Source organism: Augochlora pura, chromosome 2 (genome assembly GCF_028453695.1).
Source record: "Augochlora pura isolate Apur16 chromosome 2, APUR_v2.2.1, whole genome shotgun sequence".
NCBI lineage: Eukaryota > Metazoa > Arthropoda > Insecta > Hymenoptera > Halictidae > Augochlora > Augochlora pura.
Genome location: NC_135773.1, coordinates 5,903,071 through 5,916,562, shown reverse-complemented (window position 1 = coordinate 5,916,562; position 13,492 = coordinate 5,903,071). Strand labels below are relative to the sequence as shown.

The 13,492-nt window shown below is 44.1% G+C and overlaps 1 protein-coding gene across 1 annotated transcript in view; it reads left to right on the top strand.

The window, feature by feature from the left end:
• The window catches only part of LOC144477587 (RNA polymerase II elongation factor Ell-like), a 126,318-nt gene that overhangs the window by 61,123 nt on the left and 51,703 nt on the right, over positions 1-13,492 (top strand). The window contains exon 2 of the mRNA XM_078195314.1: positions 667-714. Within this exon, the coding sequence (XP_078051440.1) occupies positions 667-714 (48 nt within the window). The remainder of the gene's footprint in view (positions 1-666; positions 715-13,492) is intronic.

Below are 13,492 nucleotides of genomic sequence, written 5' to 3'. Positions count from 1 at the left end.
AAACTCATTACCGAAACTTCCGTTCAACGATGCGGGACAATTAGCTCTCGCGTATGTAATTACGAAGTGATTTCTATTTTTTATCATTTTAGATGAACGAGCAGAAATTATATTGTCATTAGTAGTTTTTAGTTCACGGATTCGTTTAGCCCATTTTTCCTCGTGTGGCCGAGGCCGAGTTCATTAGATCCCCGGTTTAATGTCCTTCAGCGGTTCTCATTTTCGTCGGTCTTCCATTAACCCTTTCCTTACGGCAGTCCGCGCCGCCGGAGTGACGACCCTGTACGGGTCACCGCGCCGCGAAGTGTACACTTTCGATATTCGGATTAACGTTTTTCAACGCCACTTTGCGATTGACTTGTATGTACACTCTTTTAAGAGCTACATAACAACTATTACATCGTATTATAGGAAAAACACATCGATTAGAGTCAACAGTTGATTATACGTCGACTTATATAGTCAACAAATAGGTCGTCACGCGTTCGCCGCCTATAGTCGGCACCCGTAATGAAAGGGTTAAAATCGGCAGGAGAGAAAAAGCATCGAACGTCTTCGCGCGATGTTGTAATAACGAACGCGTGCGATAAGAAATCGAATTTCTCGCATTTCTACGACACGTGGATTCCGGTGATATTTATTTGGAACTTGTCGTTTCTGTTGCAGAACAAAACCAGCCAGAACCCTACTATACAGTTCCTAGGAAACGAAGGGGTAAGTGGAAATCACTTTCTATCGTTTATACATTCACGCCGAGGACGGCACCGCGCGCGACCATGTACAGGCTTTCGTGCGTTTAATTGTTAATAGCCGGAGCGCGATGCACCGAAGACGCCGTGCCACAGCCGGGCGATAACCGGCCCGTTTCTGATTAGCGACGCAAATTAGGAACGGGCGCATAATTGTTCCTTCCGGCGATAACGAAATACGCGCGTCGCTTCAGTTCTCACGTAAAACGGAAGAAATATCCGGGAACTGCGAGATCCTTTAATGCGGTTGAAAAACGTTATCGTCGGTTTCTTGCGTGTCGTTCTACCGTCGTTTTTAGCATTGTAAATTAGAACGTCCGGCGTGTGTTTCCCGGTGTTTTCCCAACTTCGTTTTAACGAGACCGCCTAATAATGTCCTACCGCCTCCATTATTTCCTGTAGATTATTTTTTAATCGTTATCACCCCTATTTACAACATCGTGACACTACTTATCATTTACCGACAATGTAGTCTTCGCGTCGCACCTGTTTGTCCGAGCAGTCGGAACTAGTTGCAGTTGCGTGAATTCGGCGGAGCTTGTATATTGGCGAATTAATTAACTGACGCGTGAAAATGGAGGTAGCCGACGGGTTAGATTATTCCAACTCGCTTTTCCAACGGGGAAATCTGAAACACATAGTCAGCTCTCTTCTCGTATTTCTCCGCTGGACCAGCAGAAAACAGGATCATTGGTTGCGGAGGGAAGAACATTTAACATTAAACGCACCGTGCTGGTAAACGACCGATTTCTCATTTCTCGTTTGAAAATTCTTGGCGTTTTAATGTCTTTTTCGCAAGAAAAATGATTCAATATCTTAATCGAAGTATACGTATGAAGCAATACACGTCGATAATAATTAACCGAGGACTTTTATGTAGAATAAAAATCGTCTGCATTCGTTGCAAGAAACAGGAGTCGCGTAATGATTTCTATATTTTTAACACATCGATTCTGGCTTATTGGTATCCATAAAATATTTAAATCTTGTCTCTGCCTTAAATTACAATTAATCTCTTTTCGCGTGAATGCAACAAATTCACGATCATACAATCGATGCTCGGTAAAGTTGTCTTCAAAATTGCAATCTAAAATTAGACCTCGCGTTTTGCGGCATAAAAGTTTTATCGGACCACGCGCAATTCAGAAATGCATTCTCTTTATTTTCGTAGAACGAGTCGTATTATTTTGGCACGAATTCAACGCACGCCTTTTAAATCAACCCGAATATCGTACCAAAGACGTCAACAAATCGTTCATGCATCACGCGAGCAACCGTACCAGCGCAGTCCGCGCGCGTCTTGAAAATCCACCGGGAGGAGGATAGTTTTCCAGCTAAACGAAGGAGATCTTGCGCAAGAGCCTCGATCTACGTTCGAGCGCGAATCGTTCCGAGAAATTTGAAAATTCAGAAAATCCCTCGGCCACGCACGCGCCGGGATAAAAAGAACGGCCTCGCGGCCGAACGTCACGTGGAGATCCGCGTTGCTTTCCGTCGCCGCGGCTTTCCGTGAACCGTCGTTTAGCACGTGTGACGTCGTCGCGCGAAGAGACAGAGGAGGCAGGCGCCGTTCTCGGAAGTTTTCTGTCGCGATTTGTTGCGGGATGCCTTCACGATTTGTTATGGAAACCTCGTTACTCGTCCTGCGCGCAACTCGAAAGTGTAAACTGCGAAGCTTCCGTGTGTGATGCAACGCAGCCTCGTACGTTACTTGCTCGGAGCGACGTTATCGCGGCCCGGGATCGATAAAAATCGTTTCGACGATTGTGAAAACGATCTAATGACCTATTTGCAGCTGTGTTTGAATCCGCTGCGATCGTTCAAATACACGACACTGTCGAGAGAAAAGCGCATCTGCGGCTCGCTTCGGTTACTTTCTGCTGTGTGCGATAAATTCGAAGAAATTCTTTAAAGAATACCATATTCTTGAAATAATATTCAAAATATCAGTTTGGATGATTTTATTAGGTCGTTCGGAAAGTCGTTTCGTTTTTTTCTTTGTGGAAATGAAACACAATAGATTACTAAACAAAAACTATTGCAAAGAATCGAACAAAATTTTTAGCAAACAAGACTTACTACATCAGTTGTCCAAATATATAATGATTATGCAGCTTGAGCGTGTAAAAATTAAGTCTTTTCTTGGGAAAAACGAAATTACTTTCCGAACAACCCAATAGTTCACAGATCTAACGATTGTTATTATAACTTTGTATGCTCTAGTATAGAATAGCTTTGTCACGCAGCGATTGATACAAACTTCGAGACGCTGTACGCGTCGCACGTAATTGGTATAAGAGCATTAATGATTAGTACTCGGCGCTGAGATGCATAACGACCCAAGAGGCGGCCTAAGAGAAATATTAAAGAGATTTGAATGGTCCTTTAGCGCGTTCGCAGTTCTAGTCATTCCAGTTATACAATTTCGAAACCCTAGCGGGGTGCTGGTTCCATCAATATGAAAGAGTCCGAAGTTACGTAGTGGCATATTGAACGATGCTCTCGATATAAAGAGTTCTAATTCTAAAACCAAGTTGCCGTAAAAATAGAAATATCTTTTGCATAATTTTAAACTATTATCCCTTGATCGTATCAATTTGAGACATTTTTCTACGCATCGTTTTTCGTAACTTGTAAGCGATGCGCGTGACTATACCACAATTTTGTAGTATAGTACATTTACGAGGAGATAGTATATGCATCCGTTTACTTTTATCATCGCTCTTATCCACCTGCAAGGAATAAATTACGCTAGGATAACCGAACGTGGATTAATGGCGAACGTGTCATTTAAGGAATCGTTGGTAGCTGAAGCGTTAACTCAAACTCTTATCTTCTATCGCAGCTGCGTAACCTCGGCTCGCTCGGATTACATAGAAACGATTCGCGGTCGCTTACGCGATTCAAGCACAGCTAGAAATTTCGCTCCGCCGTTGAATCCTCTCAACAGAAAACTCGAGAAAAACAAATTTAATTATCCTTCTTGGGTAATATGCGCGCGCGTGGTGTCCGTCTTTCGTGGTGGCCGCGCGCCGGTGGCAAAGAAATTGGAGCCGGTCATACGTGACCAGGTTAAAAACAGAGTTGGGCAAAAAGTAATCTGATTAATGACCAACTATTATGGCGAACATGAAATCATGTTTAGGATTAATGATCGCGATTACTAGGTAATCAAGTGGTCGTGATTAATGAGTAACTTAAGCAATCAAGCACCGGTGGTGATTAATGAATAACTTAAGTAATCAGCAAAGCAAATGATCGCTTTTCCTAAATTATTACTGAATAGAAAACTTGTTATTACGGTGGTCAATAATAATTCTGAATAGCAAAATAATAATAATTCTGAATAATAAATTACTCAATAATTTTTTACTATAGATTACTAAGGAACGATTGCAGGTTATCAAATGTTATCACGTCGACTAATTATGACGAGTTAAATCAAGCTAGATCATCGTGATTACTTTTCTTAATCAATTACAAAAGTGATCATAAAACAATCGATTACAGGTCCGACTCTTGTTAAAAATCCGCATCTTGACCAATCGCGTATAAACTTGATAGGTGAGAACACGTTCGCGATCTCGCGGCTTGAGTAATCCCGATCCGCAGCTGCGGTGAACCTATTAGCCGAAGCCTGTCGCCGTGTCTACCGTCGTATAGGTCAAAGTTCGCGGACAAGAGGGGGCAAGCGTGTCCCAAAGAGAAGACGCGTCGGGAAAAGGATCGAGAGTGAGAGGCGGCGACCCGTCATCGGAGCGCGCGATCGCGATCGATCGGATACAGGTTCGCGAGCGCGCGCGCGCGCGCGCGGCCGGTCTCGTGTTACACGCGCGAAAGAGATCTTTTCGCGTCGGGATCGAGGGATCGAGGGATCGGCGGCGATACTGCGCCTGCTCGTAGACGTGGCGTAGCACGGCGCCGCGTAACCGAAGGTTTCTACTACGGTGAAGGCGATCGAGGTCGTTCGAGCAAGGTTATACACCATTTTCTCCCGTTCGTCGGTTCGCCCCCTCTCGGGCACTCGTCCGAGATACCGTCGCTCGAGTCGAATCGAAGCGAATTGAATCGCGAACGGTGGTCCTTGACGATTCCGCGACAGCAGAAACGCCACCGATTTTTCGTGGGTCAGTTACGAGATTCAGGTTTTACGACCATTGTACGAGAGGATTGAAAAGGTCCCGGAAATTACTGTTTGAAACTGTTATGCGTCGGTTATGACTGGCGCAACCATAAAGAGAAGATCTCTTAAAAGTAATAGATAAACTACGGATTTTATGCAGTCGTGATAAAAGTATTTAGATAAAATTTAAAACAACGAAAATATCAACACTTTAATGATCGCGTCAAAAATCTGAAAAATTGCATTCACTTAAAATATTTTATTCAATTAAATTATAATTTTAAAGTGAAGTTATATGACATCGATCAACGGCGCACCAAATTGCACCTGTTTTCGGTTCATTCTGGAGACTGCACGTCCACGAGCTCCGTCGCAGCTCGCTGTTTCGAAAGAGTCACTTTTCTTCTTGCATCCTCGAGCTTCCGGACGTTATCTCGACGAGCCAGATCTATCGCAATCTTTCTCGAACTTGGAAATCGATTTATCAATATAGACAGCTTCGGGGAAACCTTCAAAGGAAATTGATTCTAGCCGGGAGATAAGGGACGCTTTGTCTTTCATTGTTCCCCCGTTCGTTTCCGTTATTCGCAACGTTTCACGAGTTCTTACCGTGTCGCAACTCTCATCTATCTCGTTAGTCACGATTTGCATCCCCTCCAAAATTATTTAGACATTATTGCTCATTCGTTTCGTTTAATTCCATTCCATTCATTCATTCACGGGAAAATCGTGCTAGTATATACATATTACGGATTTGAGGAATTTTAATAATTTCCTACCGGTTTTACTTATTTATTTAAGGTTCTGTATTTGTGTTCTAATAGTTTCGTAGGGTAGCGTAATTGCGTTTCAACTGTAAATATAATTGCCGGGTTATCGTAGCTGATTCTATAGACTGTATAATTTTACGTTAATCGATTTATTTTTGGCCATGCAAATCGGTAATCTTCTAACCAGTCCCAACCAGTTCCTAACCACACGTAGAATGTCAAACCGTTATGACACGTATTTCTTTTCACGTTAAACCGGATTAACTTTCAGAGTTTGGACGGAGTTACTTTCATTTCCATTACTTCATATCATTTCTGAGCGTGAATCTTTGCTGTGGACTGGTATTTTAGATAATTCGGATTCGACGACAGTCGTTCGACGGTTCTTATTTTGCAGTTATCGAGAATATAAATACACCTCCACCGGGAACCATACAGTAAATTTATTCATTCCAATATATATTCATATAAAAATTGAAAATCATCTAAATGGAATAAAGTTAATTCTGTAATTTATATAAGGCAACATAGACGAGTCATTTTGACGCTAGGTACGGTTAGTGTTTCCTGAAAAGGATTTTTATAATATATAGTTATAGTAAAATGAATGTCCTCGACGAGCTTCTCAAAAAGTTCGAGTCACGAATTCTTTTTCACTTAAGGTATAATAAAAGAATCTATACATTCGCAGACGTCTAGATCTGATTACTTTACCCGACTAAGCGATAGGATATATGATTATAAAACGTTGTTGTTTTTAAACGATTATCCGATGAACGCAGATCTCGATGCGCAAATTGCCTGCATCAATTGCAAATAGAAAGTCCGTTCATTCTTCAATAATTTCTATACATCGAATTCTTTCGTTCTCTCTGTCGTTTCAAGTCCAATCAATTCCACCATAAAAATCCCCGGTCCAACGTCGTTGCATCCAGCACAATAACAATTCGTGAACCGACATCGCCGTGCTTAACTTTCGCCAATCGTAGTCCCCTATTCTCGAGGCAACGCTATCCCATTAACGAGCTCCCTATTCACCGATCCGCGATTCGGCTGCGAGTCGAACGGTGCTTGCGATCCGTAGCCCCGACAGCGTGTTACGGTCACATAATCGCCCTTTGATCTCGACTTTCATCATCCACACGAGCCTTTTTTCCGCGGCGGGCCGCGGGCGTATTTTCGTCCGGCCGCCTGTTTCAAAAAAACGTGGACACGGTACACAGCGTTAGACCGGGATTATTTATGCAGAACCGAAAAAGTGGCCTTGCCGGCACGGCGTCGCCCGTCGCCCGTCGCCCGTACGCCGCGCGTAAAAGCCGCCGGCTCTCTCGCCCCTGGCCCGGCCACCTCTCTCACGCCGCGTCGCCTTAAATCACGGCCTCGAAATCTTTTTTCGATGACGGAGGGAAGGTGATCGACCTCTTTCGTTTTTCGGGGCGTGGTCGCGGGGATCTGCTCGATTAAGCGTTATTCCGTTTCGGGTGAACGGTTCGTTCGGGCCGAACCCCTCTGCGACACGTTCGTGACGGCCCCTGTCGTCGACGCCGCGATTCGCATCTTCGATTGTCTACGATTCTGTGTCAGCGAGGATATTTTTAAATCCTTGCCACAGTTCGACGAGTCCGACTCGTGGTAAAGATTTTTAGTAGTAACTTGTTAGGTATGGTTGTTGTTCTGTTCTAAGTTGGAATACGACTCTATTCTCTCGACCGAGTTATGTGAGATTTCTCTGTTTTAAACGAAGGCCTTTCACGACCGAATGGAGACAATTTTACTCTAATCGGCAGTATAATTTCTCAATTTTATTAAGATTTTTGTACGAATTCTTTCTACACGTTTCAAGTCCCCTATTTCTCTATCCATGCGTGTCCACGATGCCTTCTCCTCCGCGGCTTTTTCCAAAACGCATCCCACCGTGCGAAATCGGAATGAATTTTCTACTCTGAAATGCTTTCTCCATAAATTTGCGTACATCGTGAACGTGCCGCAATCCACGCCCACGTGGGATCCGAGAAATCGAGCAGCAGCCCGCCGCAGCTGGTGCACAGGTCGTCTCGGACGCATCCCGTCCGGGATGCAACGTTGATCGACGAGTTCCCCGGGCGAACAGAGAAAAGAAAATTACGATTACCTCCGGTTGAACGCAATTATCCGGTTCAACGAGGCTCGTTTCGATTCCAGTATCACCTGTTGCGGAGGGAAAGGAGAGTCTTCGGCCGGGGTCCCTTGGTACAGGGAAAAGAACGCCTCTCGGCCAGCCTCGACATTATCAAGGCTTCATTCACATAACCGATTCTGTTTAGCCGCATTTGCTACGGCCGCGTTTCATCCTGACCTTTGACTGGCTTCGTCTTTTCCACCCTGCTGGATCGTCGCCGCGATCGATCCCGGGGCCGCGTTGACCTTTTCGCGTCGGGCGAAGGATGCGCTCGGCGGCGGCAGCCTTACGGCTAGAGCCGGCTTCCAGCCTCCGGCAGCTGGAAAATTGTTTCCTAAGGACGCCTTCCCAGAAGCCACCGTGGCCGAGTCAGTGAATCCTTGGAAAAGAGCGTGCCCCGGCGTGCTAGAAAGCGGTCGGTTGCGTCCGCGGTCCCCGTACGCCGCTAAAAATAGTCGGATCAAACGTGTAACCTACCGGAAGGACTTCCATTCGTCGCGTGGCCACTCAGCTGTTCTGCTCTCGATCCCCCTCTTTTTCAGGCCGGCGATATCCGCCGTTCGTAGATCGGCGTACGAACGGGGGCGCAATGATTTACTGTTCTCCCGGCTTTCTAATATTCGGACGTCGTCGAACTCGAAACGATACCCACGATCCTTCGAACCCTGATCGTATTTCTTGGAATACTGACACTCGGACGACCGCGCCGGAAACCTAAAAATTTTCATAATATTGCGGTATTTTATTCTATTAAATGAAAATTTTATAGCAAACTCGTGTGGCATCGTTAAGATAAACTTATATGGTATAGCATATTAGGATCTAAAATATCAGTTCCACCCTTCCTAAGATACCTTCTCCTATTCTCAGTCGACAGAAATACTGCACATAAATAACACATGGATAATTACACAAGCAAAATTCCAATACGAAACAATATACTGTTTAAATTGAAAATTCACAGTCTTAATGAGTAAAAATGCGTCATAGATCATAATAGCATCTTAAACAAATACGTGTGGGCACACGCATCCTGTCGGCAGTATATTGATATTCGTCCTCAAAGGATGAGATTCTATAAAAAGAGATATAATTAGCGGAGAAAGTTAGGTGTGTGCATGATTAATGATCCTCGGCGATCCTTGGTAGTAGGATCTATTACAAGATGTGCTGCTTGAATATGTATTTTCCTTAGTTAAAGACACGCTTTTATACGTGTTAATTGCATGTGCGCCGCGATGGATATGATTTTTCTTTGACCATCTTTAGATATTCCATTATAATTTAGAAGTGGAATTGCCCAAGGCTTGCGACAGAAGTTAGCTATCAATTGATGCTATTCATTTTATTTTAATCGGACTGAAATTTTGCTTGCTTGTTGTCCATAATTCATATTTATATTCATATTTATATTATATTATATTATACCACACCATACTATACCATATTGTACTATGTTATAATATATCTCGTTCTAGTACAAAAGTTTAAGCTTTCTGACGGCTCCCAAAAGATCAAAAACTCTTTAACGCATAGAACCGCAATTCATCGATTAACCATCGACTGAAAGTATTATCGGAGTTCCGGTCCGAGCACTCGAGAATCCCGCCTCGTGACGGTATAAGCTAAGAGGAGAAGAGGGTTGCTAGACGCTCGAAGAAATTTCTATTTGCCGTGGTTCGGGAGCCCTCGCAGCTTTCGAGGAAGTCGAACGGTCGCCACTTTTGTAGCCGAGTATTTTTCCGACGGCAGCGGGAGAGGAGATTCCGGTTAAAGCTGCTTGGCGGCGGTCACGGTGCTTGTACGTACACCCGGCCGAGCTTAATCCGTTGTCACCGCGGGCCAACGGCAGCCTCTCCACAGATTAACGGCTTCTATATTTTCTCGATCCGCGATAAACGACGCCCGGAGCCCGACCCTCTTCCACCTCCCGGCCACCTTCGTCGGGCTCTTCTCTCCTCCCCCGCCGCCCTCTGCACTTCTTTTCACGGAGGGCCATTCCCTCTTTCTACGCGGTGGTTTATCGCGTCGCTATTCTCGGAGAACGGTCCCCGTCTTCGGAAATCCCGTCTCCTCCATCTTTTTTACTCTCGCCGCTCCCTGCGCCGCCGTCTGCGGATCCTCGCAGACGCTCGCCTAACACGCGTGGATCATCGGTCGCGCGGCGCTCTTCCCGTGGAAGAATTCTGCGAACCGTTCTCGCCAATCCTCCGGTCGAACTACGTTCCGTGACCGAAATTCAATCTCTCGGCTTTATGTATCCGAAAGGTTTGTTTTTATACGAGCTAAGAACTCTTTATAGTTCGAGAGCCTGAAATATTATTCGTTTCAGGGGATTCTAGGCTGACGGTCTAAATGCCGCGTCGTCGAATCGAAAGTAAAATTTAATGGTACTATAGTGGCGATAAATATTGGTAAAAATAGTGTTAAGTCAATCCAATCTTGACACTGTTATAAATATTATAAATAGCTCTTTATTTAAATATCTAGTTATATGAACATTTATTTAAACGATATTCTACTCTGGAGTCTAGTAGCAATGTCTTCAGCGACTTCGTTCAACCTCTTACACTATAATATCGAGTCATGCAAGGCCTACTCCCTACGAATATTATGAACAGCTTCCAAATCGAAATAAAAATTAATTCTTCTGTTACCAAAGTCTAGAAACGACAGCAAATAACGTCACTACGAGAAGCAAAAATTATCCGATCCTACTAAGAAAAACATGAAGTACAAATAAGGGGTTAACAGTCGGAAACCCGAGTCACACTCGCACCCAAGCTAAATAATCATACCTCAGACATTATTAAAAAAAAGAAAACCGGTAAAATATCTCGCCGTCAGAAGTGACCCGGCACCGCCGGCGAACTGTTAAGCCTGTTCGGGACACGTTCAGCATTTCGCTCGCATAATTCCGTGCCTCCATTTGCGCGTCGTCGAAACGAGGCTCTCGAGAGCCGCCGCCGTCGACGCCGTTCCCGTTCGTCCTCGTTCGTGAAATCACACGGAGCCGAAATTTACGTAAGTCCGGTGAATTCGCAGGAATTCGGCGGCATAGAAAGTATCCGTGCGGCAGCGTTGCGGCGAAAGGGAGGGGGGTAGAGCGCGTACACCTAAAACCAATATTTTACCTGTGTGTTGCGAGACGGCGGAACGAGCGCGCCGTGTAAACTTTCACGCGCACGCGCGCGCGCGCCCGATAATTACGCGTGCAGGAAAGTAAAGTGACTCGGCGACGAACTTCGTGGCGGACTTGGGGGGGAAAAAAAGCCGCGAGCCTGGCGTATTCGGCGAACCGGTCAAACTTCGACGGGGCCGGTTTTACGATTACCCGGGAAGCGGCGCGGTTATTTTTCTTCGGTGTATCGGCCGCATTGAAATCATCGACACAGATTTCACCCGGGGCTGCCGTTTCCGCCGATAAGAATTCGCCGAGGCCCAGTTTGGCCGGCGCGGACCGCGCGTGTTGTAAATATTACGTGGGGACACTTGGTTGATTATCTGATAATGTAAATATTACAATTTGATAATATCAATATTAAAATTTAATGATATCAATATTAAAATTTGGTAACCTACGTGGCGAGAGAAATTGTCCCATTTGCCGTAAAATGTTCCGATCGCTAAAGGGTTAATATAATGAAAATATTTCGCGACACTTAGAAATGATTACCTTTAAAAGCAACAGTGACAGACAGTTCGATTTTGTTAAACGCCAAACTATTTACCGAGCGTTATAACCGCACGGCATTGTCTCGGCACAATCTTTTATTCGTTTTACATAATCTGATGCAACGGTGTTATAACGACAAATCAACTTGACGCAACGGTTACTCCAAAAAACGTTGACATGTTTCAATGTGATGCAATTTCTATGCTCGTTACTGCACGTTCACCGTGTTTTATGGTTCAACCAAGTGTAACGCCAAGAGTTATATAATAACCTTTATAATAATCTTAATAGTGTAATGATAATATAATATTCTTTTCGACGTTATTACCGTATTTCACCTTATTGTACTGGATACGCATGTCGTTCGCATCTTTTAAGTAAAGCTTCGACTTTTTTCGTTGTCGCTGATTGCCCCGTTACTCGTAGCAACGCAGACGTTCAATAAATATAAATTTTTTCTCCGCGTAGTTTACTAGCGACGAAGTGCTAATCAACGCAGCTGTGAAAGCAATCGCAGTGCAAGCAGTAAAGAAATTACAGTGAAAATTGTGTCAATCACTTCGCTCGTTTTTCGGATCGATTAATTCCGCGAAACTAAGAGTAGAGGAAAGCGATGAAATCGGACATATTACTTTTCGAAATTTTAAGATATATGGTCAAATGAATATTATAAAAATACATGACATGGCTTCGATCTAACGTTTATTCATAGAAATGTCTAATAACATGTTGCCTGTGATATTGAAGCAATGAAATTTGTATTATTGAATTTTAAAAGTCCGTCGACGATGATAAATTTTGATCTTCCAATATCTGTTCCAATCTTGTTAATTAAATCAGTATCCAATTTTATTAATTAAATTACTGAGACTTTCTTTATATTTAATCGTTTCTTAAGAGTTTATTCAGCTAAGATTTACAAGTACAACAAGAAGATATTCATGAAAAAGTAAAAGAATGCGAGTTATTGGTGTTAATATACAGCACTCGCCGTGTTTAGAATTTTTCAAAATGCAATTAATCAACGCACTCTACAGTGTTAGAATTATTGTTACAATTATTTCGGCGAATCGGAGTCGATCAAGCTCGGAATCGTCGTTCGACAAAACCTGTGTCGCTGCGTTCAACGTGGTCGCAGCGACGTATCCTTAACGAAGCGTGCACCGGGAACAAAGGAAAACGCGGCTGCGGCCGGTGTCCCTACGCGCGGTTTTTCATTTTCTTTTATCGCCGCGGCTCCGTCCCACGGCCGGCGTCTCTTTCTTCTTTTCGCCGCAGGTTCCGGCCAGGAGCGCCGCAATTATACCAATATAATTTCGCTCATTTAGTAGACGTCCTTGTCGCGGGCTCTGACGTATCTCCCCGGAGAACAAACCCGTCCGACTTGGCCCAATCTCTACGCCGCCAGTTTTCTACCTGGCGATGCAGGATGTGCGCGCACGCGAACGATTCCGTGTGTAACAATAACTCTCGTACGATCGCCACCGGCGTACCAGTATTTTCACTTTTCTCTCTCTCTCTCTCTCTCTCTCTCTCCTATCTCTCTCGTCTCTCTCTCCTGTTTCTGTTGTTCGACGCAGTTTTCGAGCCCCGCTTCGCTCGCGTTCGCATCATCGCTTCGCTCCAACTGCACCACTCGCGCTTTTTTGATCCTGTCGCTGCATCCTTGAACGTTCCTCAAAACTACTCTTTCGTTTGTTCGTTCCCGAAACTTTTACGACGCTGGTTCTTTCAATTTTATGTCATCTAAAATGTCCGCTGGGGTTTTTTTCTCGATTTCGAAATTCCTCCGGCGTTCTTTCAAGTCAATCTCGTATGCGATTAACCCGTTGCTGTTCGATCTTCTTTGGAATCTACTTTATCGATCGCCATGATTTGTTAGAAGAAAATGGAACTATGTTTGTTGCGTATTTATATATGTATTTTAATGTTTCAATATTGGTAACAGAGAATTTACTGTAACTTAAACGAAGAGAACGACTTTCGCATGTAAGACTTGTTAAAGTATGGCAAGGG